We start from the raw sequence: 27,387 nt of genomic DNA on the forward strand, positions 1-27,387 counted from the left end.
AAAATACACCAAGTCCAATTTGTGTTGCATGTAGACATTGGAGCACTATCAGTGCTGCAGACTCGCAACTGAGAAAGCAAGACAGTAAAGGCTTCTGCCTCAGCCTCCCAAACAAGAAGAAACTGTCCAGACAGGAATCTATTGAAGAGAGTTCTTAAAAATTGTGACCAAGATGCAGAAGTGCAGCCCTCCATAATTGACAGCGTATTTTCAGACGGCAAAGCCTTGACCCTTCGGATGAACTGACATCGGTTTGAGGGCAAATTCTTCACACGGACCTGTTCTCAGGAGTCCAGTCACTCTGGGACATGCATGAGAATGTTTGCTAAAGTGTTCCTCTGTAAAGAGTGCCAAAGAAATCTTATGAAGACTAATATTTTGGTAACTTGCCCTAAGCAAAGGTCTGTTTTACTTAACCGAAATGCCAACCATGTTGAAAGCAATATAGGAAAAGAAAATAGCACAGAATCTTGGGCCCTGGTTAAAAGAAGTCTGTTTAACAGCAACTATGACATGAAGTACACATAGCCTGGTCCTAAAAATGACAATGTAGGCTAACACTTCTTGTTTATCATTTCCTGTTTGGTCTTTTGTCTCTGGGCACTTACATATTGATAGGATGTGACTGAGTGTCTCCTTCTTGGCAGAGATGGAGGCTATGAGTTGAGAGAGGAGATGTTGCACTGGGCATGTGGTGGGGGTCTTGGGAAGAATGTAGAGACTTGAGCCAATCTCAGTTAAAATATGAGATAGAGTAACTGCAAAATATCGCTAGAGAAAGTATATTGCGACACGCAGGACTCACAAACTACGATATCATTCATTCATTCACTTTTGCTGGGATTAATATCATAATGTTATATTAATACTGACATGTCATATCTCATAGGCTTGTATTCTGCATGGGGAATCTCGTTTTATAGACAACAGATTCACAATGCAATGTCAAGCAGTGATGAAGTGTTGTGCAGGAAGATAAAACTGGGGAATCATGGGGGAAAAGTGGGCTTTTTAGATGGTGACAGTTAGGAGACCCAATGGAAATAGGAAAAGAGTCCTTTTTTTTTTTGGTTTTTCGAGACAGGGTTTCTCTGTGTGTATCTCACACTGTAGACCAGGCTGGCCTCGAACTCACAGAGATCCACCTGCCTCTGCCTCCCAAGTGCCAGGATTAAAGGCATGAGCCACCACCATCCAGCTAAGAAAAAAAAAGAGTCCTTTAAGCATGTCATAGACATCAGAAATAGAAAAGGCAGCAGCTGATTGAGCAGGGAGGTACTACAAGGCATGACTTCTGAGATGCCATTGCACAAAATGGGTAGAAGATGAGACAGATTCTCCGGTATGGCTTTATACTCCATATGGTAGAAAACCTAGAAGCTTCTAGGCAACCCAATTGTGCAAATTGAGTCTGCTGTAAAGTCATGTACCAGCTGCTGTATTGCGAATGCACTACTTGAAGCAGAAGTGTGGGGGAATAGATGGGTTTGTAAGGAATATTCTTTGGAAGTGGTTAGAGGTGACCACAATTGTGATTCTTTTAGAAAATGCCTAATGCAAAAAGTAGCCTCGTGTGCAGCAATTGGTAGAGGATGAATTTCGGAAGCGAGCAGGCCGTTGATAACAAGGAGCCAGCACAAGAGCTGGCACAGAGAGAGGCATGGGCGAATTCCTCCAGTAGCCAGCCTCGCTTCTTTCAACGTTGGTGCAGCAGAGCTGTTTCCGTCCCTCAAGCACTTGCTGTACTCCAGCCATTTTCCAGCCACCCAGGGTTGGAAGTGGGCTGCATGACCGCTGAACCCTCTTTTCTTTGGTGACAGCCCTAAGGAGCACATATTTAGAACGCAGCATCACAGGCTGGAATTCTGAGTTCCCGTTTGCACTATCCCTGTTCTAGAAGCCTGTGTGACACCCATCCCCATCTGCTGTAGGGATATAAGATACGGTAACGCTTGGCCATTGATAAACCATCTCATTCGAGGTTGTTTGCTTCCTTGGGAGAAGGTCCTAGTTATCACTCAGTTCTTCCAGTTGTCATGTGATCACTGGCAAGGATATCCTTAGGAGGTAATTACAGTAATTCATCTCAGAGATGCGTGTGTCTAAAACAGGATGATGACTCTATAGATTGGAAGAAGAGACAGCTTTCCAGAGGAATGGCCCAGACTCTTGTTCTTTTCGATAGATTATGGGGGAATTATGAAGGCATCTGTAAACTATGAAATCTGGTAAATGTGGGTAGCACATTTCTTTTTCACGGCATTGAAGGCAACTGTCAGGCCCAGGCACACAGCTTCTTCACGTAAATGTTCAGTCTTAACCTACTGTCAGGTTATGTACTACCTGACAAGATCCCTGAAGATCTTTTCCATCACATGCTTATTAGAGCTGACACTTCTGCCACAACCATGCGCCACGTAGGATGAACTTGATAGGGCTTTACTCCATACATGTCAAACCTTGGCGGTAATAATTTACTGAAAAGGTGAACATTTGGCACCAAGCATTAGTAGAGGATGAAACCTACAGTAGCCTAGTGTCTGGTAAGAAAGAGGATTTGGAATATGTCTTACAGGGTTTCATGGGATATGCAGGGTTCCATAGGATATACAGCCTTGAACATTGGAAAGGTAGAGACAGTTTATCAAATCAACACTTAGGTGCTTTGAAACCTTAAACTGTTAGCTTGACAAGTTACCATTGGCTCTACTGACCATAAGCAGCTAATTACACCACTTTGTTTCTGTTGTCCAGCTCCTGTCGAGTAGGCAGAAGGGCCAAAAGTCTGGGTAGGCAGAACACTCACCTTCCCAGGGCTAAACTTCCAGTCATTTATTCTATTTTATTCAGTTTCTGGGTGGTGAAGTTTTCTTATCACGTGGGTTTGTTCTTCTAATTCAATGGTGATACTTTATCATATCTATAATGGTCCCTTGCATATTCCACTTTAGAAGAACCAACCTTGTTGAAACTTGCTGTGGGGTGATATTATTCGGTCAAGGAAGTGCCCAATCGTGTGTGAAATGATGTGCAGTGCTTCCAGAACCGTAAGGAAGTTGATGTTACTCAGTGTGCATGGCTGTCTGAGACAATGCACACAAATCACAGAAACTGTTATTGTGTCTACAATAAATTTGCACTTTGTGCAGAAAATCTTCAAGTACACTGAAACGGTTGCCAAAAAGCATTGGGAAGGCACAGGTCAACACAAAGGGAGATATTACGAACTGCAAGTGAAGAGGACAAGAGGAGGAGTCGATAGCTCCCAGATATAACTGTGTTAAGTCCTTGGCTGCTTGATGTCAGGAGTCTGACCATGCTACCAGCCTCTCGTGGGCCTTGGGAGTGCACCTGCTCCCTCCTGCCTGTTGCTTTGATTGGAAAGTAGTTTTCCATGGAGATCTGCAATGTTTGTTGATTTTCAATGATCAAAACAGATTCTCAAAACACACAAGTATGGAAAAATGGTATCTGTTGCAAGACTTCTTAGTGCTTTTGATATGCTAATATTCATTGTGATATGCTAATGTGGATTAGGACTCTCCAAGAAAGATAATTAATATGCAGTGTTAATGAAACTTATTTGATTGAAAATCCTTGTTTTTTTTTTTTTTAAGAGAAACATCTGCTACCATCACAGGCCATTATTATAGTGTTCCAATAGATTACAGCTTGCAGATGTTGTCTGTTACATCAAATAAGATTCCTTACTCCTTAACCAGCTAATTTTGCCTTATTTAAACACAGTTTACTTTGTCTGTTTTCTTGTTTTGTTTTGTTTTGTTTTTAGAATTTACTGTTCATTTTAAACTCAGAGTCCGCTTAATTAACCTGAATACAGGCCTAGCAAAGAAAGAACACAGCGGCTTCAGATTCTAGAGCCTTGCTTTTATATTTTGTACTCATATGCATATAAGAAGGGGTGTGGGAAGAGTGCCATATTCTAGACTGGAAGAAGATGCTATGATTCCTTTTTTTAAGAATCACATCAGGCAGTTTGAGAGGGAGGCCTAACATCCTAACTATGTGACCGAGGAAATACTTATGGTACCGATGTCAGGGCATGGAAACAGGGATGCAGCTGTGAACTGGCATCCAGCAAATGGACAAACTTCCTCACAGATTGCATTCCAATGAAGGTAATGAGCAAAAGCCCACAGACTTTGCCTCATGAAATAGAGGACCACAGGAAAAAAAGCTGGAATAGGGTTGCATAGCCTATCGTGCTGATTTACCCTGGACAGCTCCTTAATCCCTTCGAACACTTGGCCAAATTTGTTGTTACTTAACGATCAGTCTTCTTATTGGGTTGACTTTCCATCATATTTCTGATATATTGCTCATAACATTTTAAATACCGTGAGAGAATTTATAATTATAATAGAGTTTTATAACCAGATGCTTCACGTATTAGTTTAAAGAATGAAAGTATGTGTGTAAAATTGTATAGCTACGTATTGGACATAATGATTAGCATTGTGTTTACACATTGCAAGTATGTGATGACCATGTGTTTCAATGCATTAGTCCTACTTTTCACAAAAATACTTAATGATATTATCTCTAAAACTGCATTAAGAAAAATTTGATCATTACACATAACTTAATGTCTATGATCATATAAACTAGTTATGTATTTCTTAAGAAAACATACCTATGTTGTGTTAGTTGCTTTCATTAATATTATTTCATTAATAATCTCCTTTGGTGACAATGCTACCTGCTATTCATGGGTATTATGAAGGAGATGGATGGTGCTGAACCTGTTTGGAAGTTTAGAGAATAAGTTGACTCACAGATTGTAGCGCTTCTTTTCTGATGGAGCATTTGTTAGGTGGTATATGAAATCTTAATAAGCAGTAAGATAATTTGTACATGTGTCAGTAACTGGAGAGATATAGCTATGCTCTGTTATCTATTCATTTAGAAGAAAGGCCTTAAATCTCCTTTTTTTATATAGTCAGGCTAAGTTAATTTTTATTCATTTATTCATTAGATAGAGTCATGACTTGAGTGGGAAAGAAGGTAAGTGCATAGTTCCTTGTTTCCAGAAGTTGAGTCTGTGTAGGGAAGTAATAATGTATCTCGGAAGAAAATCTCCAGAAAAGTACTGAGTCTGATAGATAGACACTTATCCCCATTGTGTAGACAATGTATACAAGTTTGTTCAGGTTACCTTTATTTTATAGCCTATGAGGACACACTAAAGATTTTGAAGAAGCAGATAGGACGGTTTTGGACTTCTTTAGGTATATACAGACTTAACTAACAACTAACAGGAGAGAGTGAGCAGCTAGGTAGCCATTGTGGTAATCATGGGACTATAGGATCCTGGAGGATAATAGAAAGGATGCCTTGAGTATAAGGGATGCTCTGAAAGAAGAATAAAACTCAAGTAGAGGTTTTATAAGGAGAAAAAAACAGCAAGAGAAGTGGAAGTATACACAAGGACATGATTGTGTCGTTGATTTAGGTCAGTGGTTCTCAACCTGTGGATTGCTACCCCTTGGGGTTTGAATGACCCTTTCATAGGGGTCACCCAAGACCCCTGGAAAACATAGCTAGGTACATTACAGTTTGTAACGCTATCAAAACAACAGTTACAAAGTAGCAATAAAAATAATTTTATGGTTAGGGGGGTCACCATAACATAAGGAACTGTACTAGGGGGTGCCAGCATTAGGAAGGTTGAGAGCCACTGTTGTAAGTGGCTATATTCAGGTCCATATGTGGATGCTGTCTGTCTTTCACTGTGTTAAAACTTTGTGGGTTTCACATGTTGAGGGAATGTTTCAGAATGGAATTTTAGAATAACCCATATACCTGCCCCCAACTTCAACATGGAGGTCTTCCCTTCGCACACCCCAAATGTTATTTCTCCACTTTGAAAACTTGAAGGGCTTGTAGTTTTTAAATTAGATGTGAAGTGGAAGAAATAATGATAGTTCACTGGCTCTCTGGACCTGGGCTGGTTGCCCTGCCACCCAAGGGTTTTAATAAAGGAGCTGGAAGCTACTGGTCAAACATATATTTGTGTATTCCTGAATTCAACAGCCCAGCCTTGTGCCTGCCACATGGAGGGACTGTCTTCACAACCTATGTGTAGCACTGACACTGGGTTGTGATGGAAGGTTTCTGAGTACAGCAATGATTTAATAATTCAGAATATTAAAGAATATATGTTAAAACTATATTTTTCATGTTTCCTGGGTAGTTTGTCTTCCAAGATTAACTAATTAGAAATGCCATTATATCAGAAGCATATATATCTAATTTTCTTGAATTCTTAATTAATTGAAAATAAAAACCAACCCTGATTAGTGTTAATGTATACCCTAATGGATAAGTTGTCATTCTTAGCATAAGTGAGGTGAACTATAATTTTCCTTTAATTTACAAAGCTATTACTTAGCCAGCTTTCTTTTCTGTAGTAACACATGCCTAATTTTTGAAAGTAGTAATTAAAACAGATGCAAATTTTTGCCTGTGTCACATCCCATCTCAGTGAGGACCTTGTGGCATCTCTCGGCATGTATCATTTAGGGGATGTATACTGTTTCTGGTTCATCTACATTCTAGTTCCTGAGAGCTTTTCTTTAAAACCTGCTGTTCACGTGGGAAACTCTGAGTCCCATCAGGGATATAACTGACAGTGGTAACTGTGGTTTTCTGTGGAGCAGGAAGATTAATTGTATTCAGGACCCATCATAAAGTTGATATGAATGCTGAGTTGTACAGCTGTTGAGGCTGCAGCTCGGATCAAGCTCCGACTTGGGTCGGATTTCCTTCCCAAGTCTGCTCCCCTTTATCTACAGTGGGAATAAAATGAAGACCTCCAGAGATGGCGTGGATTCCTAGAGACTCTGCACAGTGCTCACAGTAAACATGGCAAAGGCTGCCGTCACTGCTATCAGCATCAGGTTTCTTAGTGCTTGTTCTAATTACCTGGATTCCACCTACCTGCACTCTAGTAGCATCTCTGGTCTCTACCTAGAATGTAATTATAAATATGATGCATTACAAAGATCTGAAAACACAGAAAGCGTTCCCAAGTTTTAAACACTTGAAATTCTTCAAAAGAAACCCACCACAAATCCTATTGCCTCCAGAACAACTGTCTACAGTTCACAGTGGCCAACAGTTTATCAACGTCCTGTACTCACTTCTCTAAGTACGCCCAGCTATAAACCACTTCCTCCCTTGCATTCAGCAATGCGTAGGGAAGATACAGATGAAAAGGATATTTATTTGAGCCACATTTACCAGCTAATATAAACGAGGGTGAGCCAGAAGAATCAGTGCAGGAGGTGCTGTGAGGAAAGCTCAGGGTAGGGAGAGGTGTACAAAAGAGAGGTAAGGGGTGAGAACTAACAAACAGCTAGAGGTTTCTGAGGATAGCATGCATTTTTAATTTTGTATCTATTTGCTTTTGTGTGCATCTGTCTGCATGAGTATTCATGCCAGCCCGTGTGCATGTGCAAGCGTGAGTTAATGTGTGGAGGCTAGAGGACAGCAGCTAGTACAGTTCTTAGGAACCCCATCCACCGCTTTGGAGTCAGGGAATCTCACTGGGCTGGAGCTCTCTGATTGGACTGGATAGCCCATTGAACTCCAAGTAGTCTCCTGTATATATGCTCCTCTCCCCATCAGTGATGGGGTTCTAATCTCACACCATCATACCCAGAATTTTTATGTAAAGCCTGGGGAACAAACTCATGTCTATGTGCTTGCAAAGCAAATACTTTATTGATTGAAAACTCCACACACTCATCTAATGACAGGCAATTTTAATTTCCAGTTTTCTTTGGCTGCCTGACAATTGATACATCGAGGGATTATTTGCATATATAAGAAATGGATCTGAACTGATGAGGCCAATATATTATTCAGCTAGTTTGCAAAATCAACATAGCAAAGACTATAACTGTATAAACAAATGATGTATACTAATTTTTTTAGAAATCTACATGTATTGTGATGGAGTAGAAAGAATAAAGAAAATGGGTTTTCTTGACATAAGAGAGATAAGTAATCTTGGTATTTAATTTTACTTTATTTGATTTTTTAGGATTCCTGTTTTTAATTAAACTCTTGTTTTCCCCGTACTTCTTTCTAACTCACCCTTCCTTCCATCTTTGATATAAAATTAGTAAATAATAAATATAAGATTATGACTTTATTCTTTTTTTAATGCCCTTTTCATTTTTATTTATTTTTTTAAAGTAATTTTATTAAATTATAAAAGTTTCCATTTCCGCCCCTCCTCCCACAACCCTCCCACTCCCCCCACTCCCTCTCCTCCTCCCTCTCCATCCCTAAGAGCAGTCAGGGTTTCCTGCCCTGTGGGAAGTTCAAGTTCCTCCCCCCTCCCTCCAGGTCCAGGAAGGTGAGTGTCCAGACAGACTGGATCCACAAAATCCAGTATATGCAGAGGAAACAAGTCCCAGTGTCATTGTCAATGGCTTTGCAGAAAGACTCCGGGCCAGCCACATTCAGAGAATCTGACCACATTCAATTTTAAAACCATTCTAGTGATATAGAGACTAAAGTCAATTACTAAGGTTATTTTGGTGAAGTTGATCGTTATCATAAACACAAGAGCTGCTCTAGGCTAGAGAAATCCCTGCAGTATTAGACTAAATATCATCTGATATGTAGTGAAAATGATCTCTCTTCTGTTGTCTGAGGTTTTCTGTCCCACCCGGTCCCACAGCCGTTCAGTCCCAAAGAAATCAGACAGAGGTCTACATTAATTATAAACTGATTGGCCCATTAGCTCAGGCTTTGTATTAACTCTTATAACTTACATTAGCCCATTATTCTTGTCTATGCTAGCCATGTGGCTCGGTACCTTATTCAGTGAGGCAGTCATATCTTGCTTCTTTTGTGGCTGGGACAGGACTGAGGAAAATGAGCTTTCCTCTTCCCAGAATTCTCCTTTTCTTGTCGACCTGCCTCTACTTCCTGTCTGGTTGTCCCGACTATGGTTCCTGCCTGGCTACTGGCCAATCAGCATTTATTTGAAATATAATTGACAGACTACAAACCATTGTCCCATACCATTCTTTTGTCTTGGTTTCTCTTAGAAGCTGACTGTCCACTCTAGCAGTTTATCAATCAACTTTTATTACCTCATTAGATTCTTCCTTCAAAACTCCAGTACCTCTGAAAGGGGTAGTGTTTACAATAGTTTTTAATAGTCAACACACAAAGTTTTTAATGAGATTCACTTAGAAGAGACAAGGGGCACAGTACAGATGTGCTGTGGCATGACTGGCATGTACTGACTGGCATGAAGTATGGACTAAATGAAGACTAGAGAAAGAAAGTGCCCAGCACATATGTGAATGCCTGGAGGGGCCCTATATCAACCACAAGTGAAAACCAAGGAAAACAGGAACCTTTAGAGGAGAGGTGGGAGGTGAGCCGCTCTGGCACCCGAGATTTCTCAAGACTAGCCTTTTGCTTTAGAACAACTGGAGTCATGACAAATGCTCTTGCAAGCTGTATAGAAAACCACACATTGATGGGATTCATTCCCTTTGTCTCTGAAATATCATCAGTAAAGGTGGACTTCAGTGAACTCAATAAAAAGCAAATGGTGGTTAAGCCACTTCTGTGACCCCACAGTTTGATGGAATTGCACTTCCATGTCAGGATTTTAGAGAGCTCTGTGTAAGATCAACGATCAAATGCTAAGATACACAGAAGATAATTAGAGAAAAAGTCAAGGTTGCCTTCCATTGTGAATAGGCACAAAAGAGTCCATAAAGAAAATATTATTAATAAGAACATAGTGGGTGCAGCTTGACCTAAGAACAAACAAAATGGAATGAATTTGGTACATAATTTGTTCAGAACCTTCTCTGACATTGTTACTTTATCTGCTCTCAGAAGCAACTCACTAGTGGAGGCTTCTACAGTTAATTACCTGAATATAGGTTTTTGTTTGTTCTATAAATTATTCAATTATGAGAAATAAACTACAGATCTTTCATATGCTTTGAATGGTTATAAATTTACCTGTAGATTTTTGTAAACGATATATTAAAGAAATTGTAATCTTTCTTTCAAAATGTAATTTGAGGTAATTAAGATTAGTATTTAGCTATAGGAAATTGTGTATATCACTTGAAGGTGATAATCTCTTTTTTTAATTGGCATTTTCCAAATGCATGTCTTTTTGAGATTTATAATATAATTATATTTTTCCTTCCTCTTTCTCCCTTTAAAATGTTTCATAAACCCTCCTCAACTCCTTCAAATTCATGGTCTGTTTTTTTTTATTAATTGTTGTTGCATGCATACACGTATAATATGCCCAATAAATATGATGCATCTACAAAAAATATTCTGCACCAAAAGCTCGGGGAACATTGTGAAAAAGGCTATGGAAAGATTATGAGCTGGAAATAGGGGAGCTGGCTGTGGTATTGTGTGTCCTGCCATCTCAGAAGCGACACTCATAGAGTCTCATCAGCATGACCACCCAACTGTGAGCAAAATAAGGAGGACATCAGTGAACATTCTGAATTGGATGAAGATAAGCCCGTGAGGCCTCAAGGCTACACAAAGAACTAAAGACAACCAATGAAAGCTGGGAGCAAGAGAGGTGGTCCTCTCCAGGGAAGAGTATACCAATTGGTTGTTTGGGGCCAAATGGTCAGTCCTGAAAACATAATGTGTCTTTTAAAAAATTTAGTCCTAGTGGCTAGTGTACTGGATGGCATACAATTTGCACTCTCTCTGAATACATTAAATCAGATAGATCTTTAATACTGATGATTGTTTATATAATGCTGTCACTACAGCATTAAATCTTCAAAATATTTTCAAGAATTCTTTGAGAATTTCACAAACTTTATTCTGATCATCTTCTCTCCCAGCTCCTTTCCTTACTTTCCCTTAGACTCACTCAACCTATATCAGTGTTTGAAAGCATTAAGCACTCACTTATCACTTTATGCCTTAAGAATAGGTGCTTTCCAAAGGATAGCCAGTCTATAGTCCATGACCCCAGAGAAGCTGGGTAACAAGGAGAACCCTAAGAGAGACATACATGGAATCCCCTAGGAAGGGGAAACAGACAAGCTCTCCTGAGAACATTGGGAGTGTAGGGACAGGGAGAAAGGAGGGTGGAAGGGGAGGGGGAGGAGATAAGGGAAGGGGGAAGGAGAACATGAGGGAACTGGACGGATAGGATAGGGGAAGGACAGAGAGGGAGAGCAAGGAAAGAGAAAACTTGTTTGAGGGATCCATTATGGGGCTACTGAGAAACCTGGTACTGGGGAAATTGCCAGGAATATTTTCTCAGGAGATCTTGTCTACAGTGGGGAGGGCCTTTCGCCTGCCTCAAGGTGATGCGCCAGACTTTGTCAACTCCTCTCTGAGGAGTGGATGGGGGTAGGGTGGGGGAAGGTGGGAGAAAGTGGGAGGAGCAGAGGGAGAGGAAACTGGGATTGGTACGTAAAATGAGCAAAGAATGTTTTAAAAAAATGTTTCTAGAGATAAAAATAAATTTTCTCCCTTTCTGAACAAACAAACAAGCAAACAAACAGAATAGGAGCTTTCAATTTTAAAGCATAAAACCATACTTAATGTTGGAAAGCTTTATTCCCCAAAGTCACTCTGGCATGTGACATGTAGCATGAGTGGCCCTCTGCCCTCCTGTCCTAGGTCCTTGAATACTGAGAACTGCTCTGGTTTTTTATGGTTTAAATTATTATAGTTGCAATATCTAATCAAACTTAGTGGCTTTTAAAAAAGAACTACAATTTATTATGTCATGAATCAGTGACTTATGGAAGGCTTGGGGAGCATGAATTATTTCTACTTTGTTTGCTATTGGCTGAAATGATTTGAATGGGCCTGGGAAAGCCACCCTTTAATTGACTCAACCAAACAGCTGGTAACCTAGTTCTGCTGCACTGTGTGCTGCGCTGACAATCTCAGTTCAGTGGAGCCTCATCTTTCATATCACGAATATACTGAAAAGAGAACTGATGATTGAATCTGATCTCGAATGTGACCAGAAATGTGTGTTCATATAAATATTTAAAAATCACTTAGTCTGAGGTCAAGACTGTTGGCCAGGGATCTTTGTTTCTCTCCATGAAGTAGTGTCTAGAACTTTTGACTTCCCTGAGAGATGGAAACTGAGTTTTCAAGGAAGATGTTCAAATAGCGAAGAACCTGGGTTTTCTAGATGTTAAGCCTAGATGTTACTGTGCAACCAAAGCCAACCCATTCCCTTGGGGTATGCCAAGATTTAAGGGGAAAGGGACTCTGCTTCCTGATGGCAGGGGTATCTGAGTATTTGTCAATATTCTTAATCACCCATAATTTTCTTCACAGTAATCACTTTGTAATGGATAAAGGAAGACTAAGACTTTACATTAGACATTTACTGGTGTGTATGCCAAGATCGCTAATCCCAAAGCTGACCAAACTAGCAGTTGTATTATGTCTAAAAGGTCACAAAAATCAAATAAAAAGAGATTTTTAAAATTGTCACACATCATCCTTGTAAGTGATTGACTGTTTCCACTCAGAGAGTAAAACACTCTGATGTATCTCTCTACACAGCCAGCCATCACCATTGTGTACATTTATGTTTGCTATGTAACAATGGGGCTTTCCAATGTATTTATTATCTTAATGTGACTAGGGCTTATAGAACTTTTCTTTTTAAATATTTCATTACAATACCTGTCTTAGTAATATGTATTTTATGTACACCATTGTATCACCAATAATGGGTTTGGAACACTGTGTTTTTGGCATAGAATTTACTAGGAAAATATTGGACACCAACTATGTCCCCGGAACTGTGTGTCTTTGGGGGAAATTTAATAATGAGCATAGAAGAAAAGGCCATGTGCACTTAGGTTTTGCCTCCTTCGTGTGGAAATGAACAGTTAACAAATGTGGACACACATCTAAACTGAAGCAGAGATAACTGTGTTTTGTCAGGGATCTGGATTGCTGGTGGAAGAGAACATTTAGCCGGTGTGGTCAGGAAAGACCCCTGAGAAGAATGGAGCTTTAAGCAGGTACCTGAGTGAAGCAAAGAGATAACTGTAGGAAGGGAAGTTGCTTAGTGACATGGGAAGGATGGAGCACGGGGCCATCTGCAGTGAGCAGCTAACTCTTGGATATTGCTTATCTTTTGTTTATTTCCTTCACATATATTTCTCAGGAAATTTAACTCATTTATATTTCTTATAATTATTAAGTAATTCTTATTACTTACCATGCTTCTGCCATTTTGTGGCTGGTTCTTAGTTTTTCTCTTTTCCTTTTCTTTCTCCCTTAGACTTCTCAACAGTGTTTGAGTGATTTATTTTTCTAAGAGTCTGTTTCAACCCCTAGCTTTACTATTATTGGTGTATCTGTCACTAGTTTTTCCTTCGTGGTTAGAGTGGGACCTAAGATAAACATTATTGGATTAAAGTAAGGCATTTTGAAATGCAAGCGGCTTAAACATTGATCATAAAATGGGCCAAGTAACAAGAAGATAAGGGAGAGAGAAAAAGAGGAGGAGAGAGAAAAACACTATATGTATATTCCCCTATGTCCATATTGTGAGATTCAGTGTCTGTTATACATCTTTCTAGATTACCTACTTCAACATGCTAATGTAGTTATTAATTCTGATTGTCCTGATTTTTGTTTGTGTGCTAGACATGCATGGCTGTGCACCATGTTTACCATGTATTAGGGTGTTCTGAATTTGTGTAGCTCCTCTTATTATGAATGAATTTTAAACATTCAGTACTTCCTTGGTGGTTGGCAGCTTCTCAACCCATTTAAAGAATTTGTTAATTTTAAAGATTCAGTACTTCTTTGCTGGTTAACAGCTTCTCAATCCCTTTAAAGAACTTGTTAATTTTTCCTTTTGTGAGGACATGTAAGGTAGTCATAATTTGTCAATTTCTGTTTGTCTGAGGCCATCTTTATCTCTGAACCACAGCTTCACTGGGTATAGGATCCTTGATTGATAGTTTCTTTCCTTCGAGCATGTGACAGTCTCATCCAACTACTTCCTTTTGACCTATAAGGTTTATGCTGAGAGCAGGTAAATGGAACATGTTTGTGTATGTATGTGCATATATGTATGTGTATATGTGTTTGGGCATCTTGTACATATATGCATGTATGTGAACTATGTCCATGAGTGTGTTTGTGTGTCTGTGTTGCTCTTTTGCTTTCTCAATAACTTTCTCTTTGTATATAACCTCTGAGAATTGGTTTTGCTAAGATTTGGGATAGATTTCATTGAACTGAGTCAATCATGGTGACCCTTGAAACCAATTATGGTGACAATGACTTTCATGTACCTGTATTTTAGTTTCTTTTCAATTTTGGGGCCAGGCAGTTTTCTGTTATTATCTTTTTGAGCATGCTTCTTTTCTCTGTAACAATCTGCACACCCTCTTGACTCCCACACCCCAAGTGTCTGTTCTTCTAATGCTGTTCCAAAGTTGCTGTGAGCGTTCTTTGCTCTTCATTCTTTTCTTTACTCTCCTTTGATAGTCTTTTGATAGCCTACTAACTACTTACTCTATTAAAACAATTGATCTGGCTATAGTTTGTATACTTTCAATTCAAAGCCTACTGATGTTAGTGTTTAAGTTACTACACTTCTCTTAAGTTTCTCTGATAAAATATTGAGTTTTTTTTCTCTATGTTTCCTTTTTTTTTGAAAGTAATTTTATTAAATTATAAAAAGTTTCCATTTACGCCCCTCCTCCCAATGCCCTCCCACTCCCCCCCTCCCTCTCCTCCTCCCTCTTTGTCCCCAAGGGCAGTCAGGGTCTCCTGCCCTGTGGGAAGTCCAAGCTCCTCCCCCCTCCCTCCAGGTCCAGGAAGGTGAGCATCCAAACAGACTGGATCCCAAAAATCCAGTATATGCAGAGGAAACCAGTCCCAGTGTCATTGTCAATGGCTTCTCAGAAAGACTGCAGGCCAGTCACATTCAGAAAATCCGGCCACATTCAGAGAATCTGGTTGGATCACATGCTCGTTCAGTCATGGTCCATCTGGCCTTGGTAAACTCTCATTAGATCTGACCCCTTGTATCAGTGGGTGATAGTATCCCTCGCAGTCCTTCGTCATTTTCTTCCTCCTTCTGCTTCTCATTTGGATCTTGGGGGGCTCAGTTCAATTTCCTTAAAGGCTTTAAAGAATTCTCTGGCTGTGTATAGACTGATGCCTTTCTGGTCAGTTATTGGCAGTTCATTTTGTCCATTACTGTCAGTTGATGATGCGGCTTCATTTTTGCTCGTCTTGGGAATTCTAAGCAGCTGCTTTGTGGCCACAGCTATTTCATCAGTGGATGAGAATTTGAGCTTGTGTTTGCCACAAGTCCACACTGGAGCACTGCCATTGTTTTAATATTGTGAGGTGCTTGAGGCCCCTTTTAGCATGTTGTTGGATAGCTGTTTCTGTATTCTCTCTAGGGTTGGGATGAGTGCAGATATTTTGTCTATAGTTACTGATGTGTGGTCAGAAGCCCCAGGATTCTTCTGACTCTTCCTTGACCTCATGGCAGAAGGACTATAAATAAACTCCCATAGGCCAACAATACTAATGCATCCAAAGTCCAAACTCTTCTGGACTTAGCTCAATGCAGCCTAGAGTCTCAGCCCATGCCACTGCAGTCTGCTGGTGGCATAGTCTCACCTTATGACTCCTGCAGCTATCCAGCGATAAGGTCTAGAACACAGATGTGTTACACTTAGGGCATCAGGTCTCTGTCTGGAATCAGGAGAGTTTCAGAAGTTCTGCCTGTGGGCATTGGCCTTGGTGTAGAAACTTGAGATCTGATAGGCCTGGTGTTGGGTTTTACCAGGTGGGCAGAATTTCACTGTGGTCTTGTACTTACCCCACCCTTCCTTTGCAATAGGCACAGTATTCCCCCACACTGTGCTCAGTTGGGATGAGTCCATTGCCATGCTAGAATGACTCCAGATGTGCTCAGTTGGGATGAGTCCATTGACATGATAGAATAACTCCAGATGAGGCTGGAGCCCTGATTTCTAAAGGATTAGATTTTACAGTGGCAGGTCTAATGTTAGGTCAAAAACCTAATCCATAAGCTTAATTGTCTCTTCCCTTGAGCAGGAGAAGTATCTCACTGTACTGCATGAAGTAAGGAGATAGCCTGGGAACATTGTTTCTCTCTGTATTTTTCAATGCTTCCTTTCTTAATATGGTAAAACCAACCAACTTCAATGCTCTCTCTCTCTCTCTCTCTCTCTCTCTCTCTCTTTCTCTCTCTCTCTCTGTCTCTCTGTTTCCTCAGCTCTTGCAAAAGGGTGAAAAGTCGTTCAAGTTCATGCTTCTGAGGGAGACATTAATTGCTGTCACTTTGCTCTGCCTCTTTGTGGAAGGCAACAATAATATGTTTGTCAAACACAGTCTATTGCAAGCATATTATGGAATCAGTCTAATTAAACATAAATAATAGGTAGTCCTGCAGTATTGACTGACAATTATAAAAACCTGGAACTATTACAGAACTCAATTAGTGCACTATCTCCTCAATCTGTAATTATTCATCACTTAAAAAATTCACACTGCTTCTTTCTTTTCTGAAAACACACACTTGCATATTTTTTATGTTATTCTCTATTAATTTATTCATATTGCTGCTGTTTATGTTAAGAGCAACAGTGATGTAATGCAAATGTCATGTTTAGGATTGCTTTCATTTTGCGGGGTGCCTTTAGAGAAGATTACTCAAAGTTTTTAAGATACAGTTTAGGAATGCAAACCCTATATTTCTACAAAATTATAATTAAATATGATCGATTTAAGACATTTGTCCTGCACTGGTATCTAAATCTCTAAATAACAATGGAAAAATTAAAAAAAATCCACAGAAATGTTTATAAAATAATAGCTTTCTGTTGTGGCATTACAATGTGTTATGCTTTGATGCTTTCAGATAAACAGTTTATCCCAGTTACAGACAGGATCCTAAGTTGCTTTACTAACCGGACTTAAAAATCATTTGTACCCAATAGGATTTGGCTGGTGAAGCTGCAGAGGGAAATAGTTCATGTTTTTTTCAAGTGATTTTTTTTTTTTCAAATGCTTGGAAGATGGTAGGTGGAAGTGATCTCTGCTGATCACACATACTTGTAATTTCTTGGGACGGCTACACGGTGTTTACTGAAAATCAGAGCACAGAGCCACCCCCTTTTCCAAAGTGCCTTCTGATCGTGAAAGAGATAACAAAAGCCATAGTGGGAGGAGGTGATGTAGGATAAGACAGTGGACCTATGTTCAGTTGGGGTTTGAACCAAATAACTTCTATGAAGTTGCCCCACAGCAGGTCTTTATCAGCAAACTGGCTGGATCCAGAGAGAGGGAAGCTTGTACACTCTAGGCCCAGGCAGTACTCATTTTCATTCACAGTCCCCTGTCGATAAATCACAAAGGTCGCAAGCTGTCTTTGCGCTTGAAATGATGGGCTCAAAACACTTCTATATCTTTCAGTAGTGACAGGAGCTTAAGGACTCCAAGCTCCCTGACAGTTTTAGTTCAACTTTTAGTCTCATCTGCACCAAGTTCTAAAAGTGGAACACTTTAATCTGACTCCACCCCCTGGATTTCTGATGTTCTGTCAAAAAATATTTATAACCAAAGAAGTATTCCAAAAGCTGGTGGGAGTAAGCTGTGAGAGGAGCGTGCATTTCTAAGTCAGAGCATCAAGCCCTGGAAAACAGTGACTTGATTAGGCTTTCTTCGGGAGAGTGGGCTAGAGGAAAAAAGGCCAGAAATGCTGGTGGCTGGCAAGATGTCTTGGTGGGTAAACTGCAGAAGTCTGGTGACCTGAGTTCTTCCCCAGAGCCAATGGAAAGCTGACAGGAGAGAAGCAATGCCACAAAGTTGTCCTCTGACCTCTGACACGTCATTACACACACACACACACACACACACACACACAATTATAATAATAAGCAAATAAACTAGGGTTAGAAACTTTAGCAAGTTTATAACTTGTGTCATCTGATTGTTTATGAACTATTCACGCTGCTTTCGTAGAGCTTCATACAGTTTGACATGGCGGTGTTCGCTGAGGTCACAAGCCTTCTTCAGTGTTACCATTCTAGTGGCCCTACCAGGTGCCAAGCAGTCTCGTCAGGGCTTCATATGTGCTAACCTCTGGAAGTAAATCCAGACATTTTTGTTACATTATTTATTGATTTAGTCAAGTTTATTTTTTTTTCACTTGGGATATCTGTTTTATTTTTTTTATCGTTTCTTTTATTTCAGCTCTTCTTTATGCAACTATTTTTGGAAATGTTACCACAATTTTCCAGCAAATGTATGCCAACACCAACCGTTACCACGAGATGCTGAATAATGTTCGAGATTTCCTGAAATTGTATCAGGTCCCCAAAGGCCTTAGTGAAAGAGTGATGGATTATATTGTCTCGACATGGTCAATGTCAAAAGGCATCGACACGGAGAAGGTAGAGTTGTTTGTTGTTATTATTATTATTGCTGATAATCTTCTGCTTACAGGATATTTGGATGCATGTATATTTCCCACTCATATTTCTCTTGTGCAACTGCTTTATAGATGCTACTATAGTTTTTGTAAGTGACATTTCAATCAATCATATTTATTGAGTGCTTAGAAGGTGTGGAGCACCCAATCATTAACAATCAATTATCACCAGCCATGATATTCAATGGAGAAAATTCAGTTTATGAAGAAAACAGCTCATTACCCCATTCCCCATGACACTTCATTACCACTTAGTAATTTTCTGTTACACTCTCAGAGAATCCTGCTATGAGATCTTATTCTTAATTTTCCCTTTTGCTTGCTGTCTATTAAAAAATGACAGGAATTTGGAGAGATGGCTCAGCAGTTCAGAGAGTTTGCTGCTCTTGCTGGTGACTGGAATTATGTTCCTAGCACCTATGTCTGGCAGCTCACAGCCACCTGTAACTCCTGTTACAAGGGAACAGACACCCTCTTCTGGCCTCCGTGGGTACCTGCATGCACATGTGTACACACACACACACACACAAACTTTTTAAAAAAGTATTATTTTTTAAAAAAGAAAAAAAAACAGGATGAAACTTCCTTGTTATATGTGAAAAAATTATATTCTCTTCTATCGTATGTTTCTCTTAAACGTCTCTTTATCAAATGCATTATAAAATACATTGTAATTCTTAATATTCCCTTGATCTTTCATACATGCAGTAGAGACATACTTCCTTTCCGGTCATTCCCATGCCTCATTTCATGCCTTTTAAAGGAACTTCTTTTTAATTTCCCCACACATTTTATACTTGGGCAAAGAAGGACTGATAAAAGCCAATGAAAATCCCTCACTTTCCTGTACCATCGGAGTCACATGAAATGTTAAGGATGGCAGCTTGAGCTCGTATATGGCAAGTATATTATTATATAAGTATTTTATTATTATACAAATAATCCTGAGTTATTTAGTTTCGAGCACCAGCGAAGACTGTTCTTTGTAGAGCACTTGCTTTTAGCAGCTGACAGCCAAATTACAAAATATTTTCCTTGTCATTTGTAGGTGGTATGTGTTTTTAACCTCTGTGTGTGTGTGAGAGAGAGACAGAGAGAGAGAGAGAGAGAGAGAGAGAGAGAGATTACAACTACTCTATAAGTATCTTTCAATGCAGTGTGGAAAGCACAATTGATCAAATGAATTTCACACAGTAGCAGGCAAGTTTCAACTCAGAGCAGATATTCTGGGGACCAGATTATTGAGGGGAGGTGTGATTGTGAAGTGTAAGAGAATCTCTCTCTCTCTCTCTCTCTCTCTCTCTCTCTCTCTCTGTGTGTGTGTGTGTGTGTGTGTGTGTGAGAGAGAGAGAGAGAGAGAGAGAGAGAGAGAGAGAGAGAGATGTGCAGAGGAATTATGAAACAGTGAGATGTTCTCCTTCAATATTTCACAATCTGCAGCATAAATTCCCCGGCTAAATGACTACGGAAGAAAACGTAATGAAAGCATATTTCTTTGCAACTTGATTAATATCCACTGATATTTGTTTAGTGGGGAAACGTGCAAAGCACTTTGAGCAGGGTGGCAAAAAGGTAAAATCACAAACGCTGTAAGGAAGTGGAAGAAAGGGAATTTTTCTACACTGTTGGAACATGAATTAGCACGGCTGATATTGAGCATGAGCTATTCCCTCAAAGGACTGAGAGCAGATCTAACGTAGGGTCGGTCTGTCTGTCCCACTTCTTGGCAGTTACGAAATGAAAGTCAGCCATTGTAGGAAAGAGATATCCATACCCCATGTTTATTGTTGCTCTTTCACAGCAGTCAAGATAAAATACATGTTTAAAGAACACAATAATGAAATCCTGTCATGCATAACAAAATGGATGGGGCTAGAGGACATTTTGTTAAATAGAATTAGACCTAGAAAGACAAGTAGCTCATGCTCTCTCTACTGCAGAGAAGTTAAAAGACAGTTTAGAATGGTGGTGAGGAGGTAAGGGCGAGGAGAGGAGGAGAGGAGGGTGCGTGAAGGTAGTGAATCACACTTAGGGCTGATTTTGAGACCTAGGAAAGCAGACTTCTACGTGGACAAATACAAAAACTTGGCTGTGCTCGCGTGAAACCTACCATAATGATTGGTTCCTTTCAGCCTAGGAAATCCCCGCTTAGATCATTGGCATATCAGCTAGGGTGAGAGTCTATGTGATGAGAAGAACACATGTGCCTGATTCTCGGCTTGCAGAGGGGTTGTGCAGATTCCCAGGAATTGCATCCTCAGTGAGATAGATGCCTTTAATGACAGTTCTTAGACTACATGTCATGTGCTACCTAAACAAGAAGAAAGCAAAAATTTGCATTCACTTCCCTGACTTAAGTAAAGAATCTAACAACAGAGCAGAAGTCTCCCTAGCCTGCTGGGCATTTAACTTTGAAATACAGTGGCAATGTTTTAAGATGTTGACAGAGAGTAGCTAGATAGATGACTCAGAGGTTAAATGCACTTACTACTCTCGCAGAGGATCCCAGTGTTTTCTGATGATCTTAGGTGATCTCCATGTGAAAGGGTTGTTTGAAACTCCCCCAAAAGTGGTCACAATCCACAGGTTGAGAACTGCTGCTCTAGGGTGATCATATACTTTGTTTTTGTCTCTGAGGACCTCCCACTACCACACAAACAGACAGACAGACAGACAGACACACATATATACAAGAGAGAGAGAGAGAGAGAGAGAGAGAGAGTCCCCCCCACACATTAATAAAAAAATCACTTAAGGAAAAATTGAAAACTTTGAGTAGACATAAAGCATCACAGAAAAGGTGCAAAACAAGTTTCTATAGTTTGTAAAATATTTTTAAAAACCAGTAAGGTTAGAATACTTTGGCAACTAAGTGAGTCAAAGGTATAGTACTGTTATCTAGACATTAAAACAAACATGGCACAAGCAGGGTAGGGGTGGCATATGCCTTTAATTCCAGTACTCTGGAGACAGTGGCAGCAGATATCTCTGAGTTGGAGGCCAGCCTGGTCTACAGGGCAAGTGCCTGGATAGCCAAGGAGGACAGATAAGGCTACACAGAGAAACTCTGCCTTAAAAGACCAAAAAACAAAAATTCCATGTTGGTCAGTAAATTAGTGGTTGTAGATTCTCCCTCAATAACTAGCACCGACTTCACTAACATTGAGTGTTAGATTTTCAGTAGCAGACGTGGTTTCCCTCTTGTTGAGTGGGTCTTCAATCCAATTAGAGAACTGTTGGTTACCACCAAGATATCAATGCCAGTGATGCACTCTTATTGCTGTTATTGTTATTCCATGCCTAGTGTTGATGTGGCTCATAGGCATCAAAGCTGTGTAGGACTGTTGGTTGCCTCCCTCCTTAGGAAGCTTGCATGGTACCTTCTGACACCAGAAAAGCTGGTCCTCAGAGAGGAGGCATTTAGGTTTCCAACATGACTACCCAAATGTGAGTTAAAAATAATTGACACCAATGATCATGCCAAACCGGACAGGAAAAAGTCCATTAGGTCTCAATCCTACACAAAGAACTATAAGTAACTGAGGAAAGCCACGAGTGAGTAAGGTGGTCTTCCCCAGAGAAGAGCATACAAACTGGCTGTCCTGTGGTAAACGATCGGCACTGAGCACATACAAACAGGTGACAGTATATGGCCTGAAGAGGCTATATCTAAGAACTATATATATATATATATATATATATATATATATATGTGTGTGTGTGTGTGTGTGTGTGTGTGCATGTATGTGTATATGCATCTGATAACAATTAGTGAAAAAGAAGCTATGAATGTAAAGGAGAGCAGGGACGGGTACGTGGGAGATTTGGATGGAGGAAAGAGAAGGAAGAAATTTTGTAATTAAATGATGATCTCAAAAAATGTAATATCAAAAGAAGTGTGTCGCTTGTGAACATAAAATGAAACTTACTTTCATCTATAACAATATAAATCAGGTTGTTAAGAAGCTGTTTTCAGATGATATAGAAAATGCCCAATTTTAGTGAAGGCTGGATTCCTTGGTTCTACCTTGTGTTTCTATAAGCGATGGAAATGGGTTGAACGTCTCCTAAAGTAATTTGAGTGAGACAATATGCATCAGAGCTGGACTAGGGTTCAGTCCCTGTGGCTTTCTACTCTTGTCTTTATTCCTTGCAGTGATTCCAGCCTATGTCTAAGGCTAACAGCACTCGAGTGTCCCAACTCGCCCCAGACCTGTTTGCTCGTTATGTACTATTCTCTGCTTGTCAGGACTATTGAATCTGTCCAACAATTATCTTTTAAAAACACATCCTACTGGCATTCCCCAGTTTAGTTCATGGAAACTTCATCCTCTAGGTGGTTAGGACAAAATCCCGCACATTTGAACCCTCATTAAACCGCAAATACTACCGCAGGTTCCCATCACCTCCATTGCTATCACCGGACCCAAGTCCCTGTAGTCCTTGGTACGTGAACTCTTGAGGGACAGGAGGATGACTTGGGTCAGGTGATGGCAATGGAGGAGATGGGTAACAGAAACGTATTGTCTTTATATGTTTTATCCTTGCATAGGTCCCTTACATTTTCTTTACAATATTTTTAACAATAGAGTTTATTAGCAAATTTGTGCAAGCACATCCCAAAGCAGAACAAATGAAGCTCAGTGTCTGTTTTAATGCCTCTTCCTGCGTTAGCTCCCAAACAGCTGTCTGCTCAGTTCTATGTACAATGAACTATTGAATAATGTGTTGCAACTAATTAGGGAAGATACTTTGCCCCCGTTATTACGGTTTCTTTCTAGCTTCTCCACATATTTAGCTATATAGGTTTTTTAATTTCACGTTAACACACAAGCAAATTAATCTCACGGATCCAACACAGTCTTAACTTGCCTCTGTGTAGTACAATCATGGGTTAAAAAATACTCATGTGGGGATTTGAACATTTTTAACATTGAAGTTTGTCTAGGTGTTTTTTTTTGCATAGGTCAGTGCCTAGATTAATTTTATCTACTAGACAACATTTTATTGACTATTAATCACTACAGGTGCTTTGTATTTTTTTAAAATTTAATAACAAAATCCATCTCCTGTGCTTTGCCACTGGCTAACATTTGGTACTTAAAAGACTGAGAAATGGGTGGAATGAGAGAGGATTTAAAATGAAAGGAGATTATAGAGGAAATAGAAGGGATGGTGATTAAGACTCATAAAATGTATCCTGACATTTGAAATAACTTTTCAGGGAAATAAGTCAAATGAAATAAATGATTTTGGACTATATTTTCAGTTTGTGGACCACATAAAAATACAAACTCATAAAATGTTTTCTGGAACACATACTTCTCACTATCCTGGAGTCTTCAGTGCCTCTTTTACAGGTTGGAACCTAAACCCTTATGATTTTTGTTTGTAATTCTTACCGTTTTCCTAACACATAGCTTGAACATAAATCAGTCGACAAAGCCTCCTTGGTGTTTAGTTTTTGCTTTATGTTCTTTGTGTAAGATTAAATGCCATTAGGAATTTGTATTACATGGAATATTTTGTAAAAATTAATGAAGTATGTTTACCTTTGTTCTAAAGGAGGTAACAATCATCCCAATAAGGTTCACATTACTCAAATCATAGGTCAACTATCATGATCACCTTTTGACCAGATAGTTCAAAGAAATAATGTCGAAGGGCAATACACTTTCTCAATGTTGAACAAGGTGGAATACAGGTCTGACCATATTGCCATATAAACGACAGGTCAGGTAAAGGAAATGTAAATATTCTCTCTGGCTAAGAGGAGGCTTGGGGAAAGGAGTGGAAGGTAACTCAAGAACTGAATGAGCATGTGATCAAACCAGACTCTCTGAATGTGGCTGAAAATGGGATCTGACTGAGAAGCCATTGATAAAGGCACTGGTACTTGTTTCTACTGCATGTACTGGCTTTTGGGGACCCTAGACTATTTGGTTGCAAAGCTTCCTAGTCCTGGATGTAGTGGGGAGGACCCTGGACTTCCCACAGGGCAGGGTTCCCTGCCCTCTCTTAAGGAGGGAGGGGGAGGGAGGAGAGTGAGTGGGGAAGCGGGATGGGAATGGGAGGAAGGGAGAAAGGGAGGAAGTATAAATTTTTGAATGGAAAAATAAAAAAAGGAACTCAATTTGTTTAAAGAGTATGCCTCTCTGCTTCAGAAGGAAATTTATATCTAGAAGTAGAGGATTCAGATAGACACAAACAGAATGCAAACCCAAGGAACTCTCAGGCCTAGTACACTGCTCTTGTTGCCTCTCCACTAGTCCTTGTGATTTCTACTGAATGAATTTAGATGGGACACAGAAGCACAGAGTTTAAGAAAATCTGGGTGTTACAGAATGACTCAAGGCACTCTCAAAGACGAGAGAAAGATCATTGTATAGAAGTGTACCCTCATGGGGAAAGACTGGAATGTAATAACCATTGTACTAACCCACGGGTTTAGGTAGCATTATGCTATTATTTTAAAGGCTTCATGAACAGAAGCCAAGCTGATATCCCCTCGCTTGGAGTTTTGTTAGCTGTCATATCTGACTCAGGGACAAACATTTAAGAGATTCTGTATGAAACTTACAGAGAAAAATTCTATACTAATTTAACACTTATTTTCAGCAGTTTTTCTTCTTTTTCCACTGGGGTGTGTGTGTGTGTGTGTGTGTGTACACATCGGTGTGGAGACCTAAGCTTTATGTCAAGAATCAACCTTTATTGCTCTTCTACCTTCCTTATGGAGGCACCACCTCTCAGTCTAACCCAGAGCTCTTTAGTGTGGAGCCTGTCTTACCCCTCCATTGTTGGAATTATAGGACAGTTTGCTTAGCCACATACTAGTTTGTGTGAGTTCGGGGGATCTGGCTCTGGTCCTCACACTTGCCAGCTAAGCATGTTAGCCACTGAGCCATCCCTCCAACCCTATTCTCAGTATTCTTTCTTTTAATGTATTTATATAGAGCGTTTCACAAGTGAAACTAATTAGATTTTTCAAGATGATAAAGTAAAGCATTCATTTAAAAATACTGAGTTTATTTATTAGTTAAAAATAATGAGTTTGGGAACTTCCCACAGGGCAGGAAACCCTGACTGCCCTGGGGGACGAAGAGGGAGGAGGAGGGGGAGTGGGGGGAGTGGGAGGGTGTTGGGAGGGGGGGCGGAAATGGAAACTTTTATAATTTAATAAAATTTACTTAAAAAAATTGACAAGAAAAAAAACAAAAAAAACAAAAAAAAATAATGAGTTTGTAGATTCTCTGATGGGGCTAAGCCAGGCAAACCCTGGTGTATTTCTCCTATAGACTTAGGTTACCTCCTTATTGGGCATTATATCTATTCTATCATTTAAAATACATAAAACACAAATAATCAAAACAAAAAGCATTCTTCAGCCTTCAGTATAACTTTAAAAAAATTGACCTAGACATGGTAAAGGAACTTCATGATTATCAATTCCATATGTGTTTCTCAATAGGTAACTCCTAAAGTACTATAGAATGAATATTTGGAGTTGTGATTGTCATTTCTCTTTTCTAGCTAGCCTTCATACCTTATCTAAGAGGGTAAATTTTATGTACAGCTCAATCCATGGAGCAGAAGTTAAATAAGATAGCACTCAAGGGCACATTAGAGGTGAAAATGAACACAGTACATTATAGTCACATATTAAAATGTCATAATGAAAATCATTATTTTACATAATTAAAACACATTAATAAAAATGCTGAAAAAAGCAAGTAAACCAGAATAGTCTTAGTAAACACATAATAGAGTTATAATAAGCAAATGGGAATTTTAATACTTTCTGTAATAATAATTTTGATCACTCAACTGTGGATTTTAATTTCTCATAGCTTTTGTATAGTTTGAGAATTCAATGCAGTCTTTATATTACTGTTAGCTAATGTCATTCCTTTGTGGATGTCCTCTACTAAGCAATGTTGTTTTTCTATGCTAATGTTAAGGAAGAACACATTCTAACTAAGTTAAGTCCTAATGGCTCAAACATCTTTCTAGGAATACTACTAAGTAGAACCTTTTTATTGTAGTTGTGTCATGTTGACATTGCCTTGGTGCAACAGTACAGGCTGGTTTGTACTTCATTTTCTCGCCACTTAGCCATCAGCTTCTGAGGAAGGGCACAAGGACTCATTTGATAGCTAAAAAGAAAGGGACAGATGGAGCTGTCTACATCAGACCACAATGACTTAGTAACTTGTCTAGACCAAAAGCATTGGGTCTCATCCTTCTGATCTCAAATATCTGGAAGAGATGCAGCCATCTAACTGGCTTAGTTGGCTGGAGTGTGAAAACTGGTCACATGATGCCTCTAGAGGGTAGGCATTAATAAGAGGGGCAAATTATTTCACTCATAGTGACATTCATACACTTCTTTTCTTCTCTAGTAAAGAGGGCCATATGGCTATCATCATTTTCTCCTGTTTTACTTGGCATTTAGTGAGTATATCATTGCCTTTAAATATGGATGGAAGCAAAACATGAACTGGATCATAATTTAGAGAAGCAAATTTTTCTATACATGCATGTGTTCAGAACAAATATGTAAACATATTCCATACTGTGGGGAAAGGTTAAATCACCAGTCAATCTGAATGCAGACCATATCATCCTATGAGTCGGAGTCTGTATCCAGGAGATATTTTACTCTGAGCTGCTTTGATGGGTTGGTTCCAGCCAGAGCAAATGACATCTGCATTTGAATGAAATCATGACTTTCCTTAGAACTTTGGAGATTATTTAGTTAAAGGTAGAATTATGCAGAAGGTCAGATTTTTATAATTTCTTTATTTAAAATAAACCTCCATTCATAGCATTTCTCTTACTCTTTTTTGCCATGGTTTGACTCT

The 27,387-nt window shown here is 39.5% G+C and overlaps 1 protein-coding gene across 1 annotated transcript in view; it reads left to right on the forward strand.

The window, feature by feature from the left end:
- The window catches only part of Kcnh5 (potassium voltage-gated channel subfamily H member 5), a 305,295-nt gene that overhangs the window by 153,295 nt on the left and 124,613 nt on the right, over positions 1-27,387 (forward strand). The window contains exon 8 of the mRNA XM_048415940.3: positions 18,286-18,485. Within this exon, the coding sequence (XP_048271897.1) occupies positions 18,286-18,485 (200 nt within the window). The remainder of the gene's footprint in view (positions 1-18,285; positions 18,486-27,387) is intronic.

The sequence above is a fragment of the Myodes glareolus genome, chromosome 11, assembly GCF_982192425.1.
Source record: "Myodes glareolus chromosome 11, mMyoGla1.1, whole genome shotgun sequence".
NCBI classification, from domain to species: domain Eukaryota; kingdom Metazoa; phylum Chordata; class Mammalia; order Rodentia; family Cricetidae; genus Myodes; species Myodes glareolus.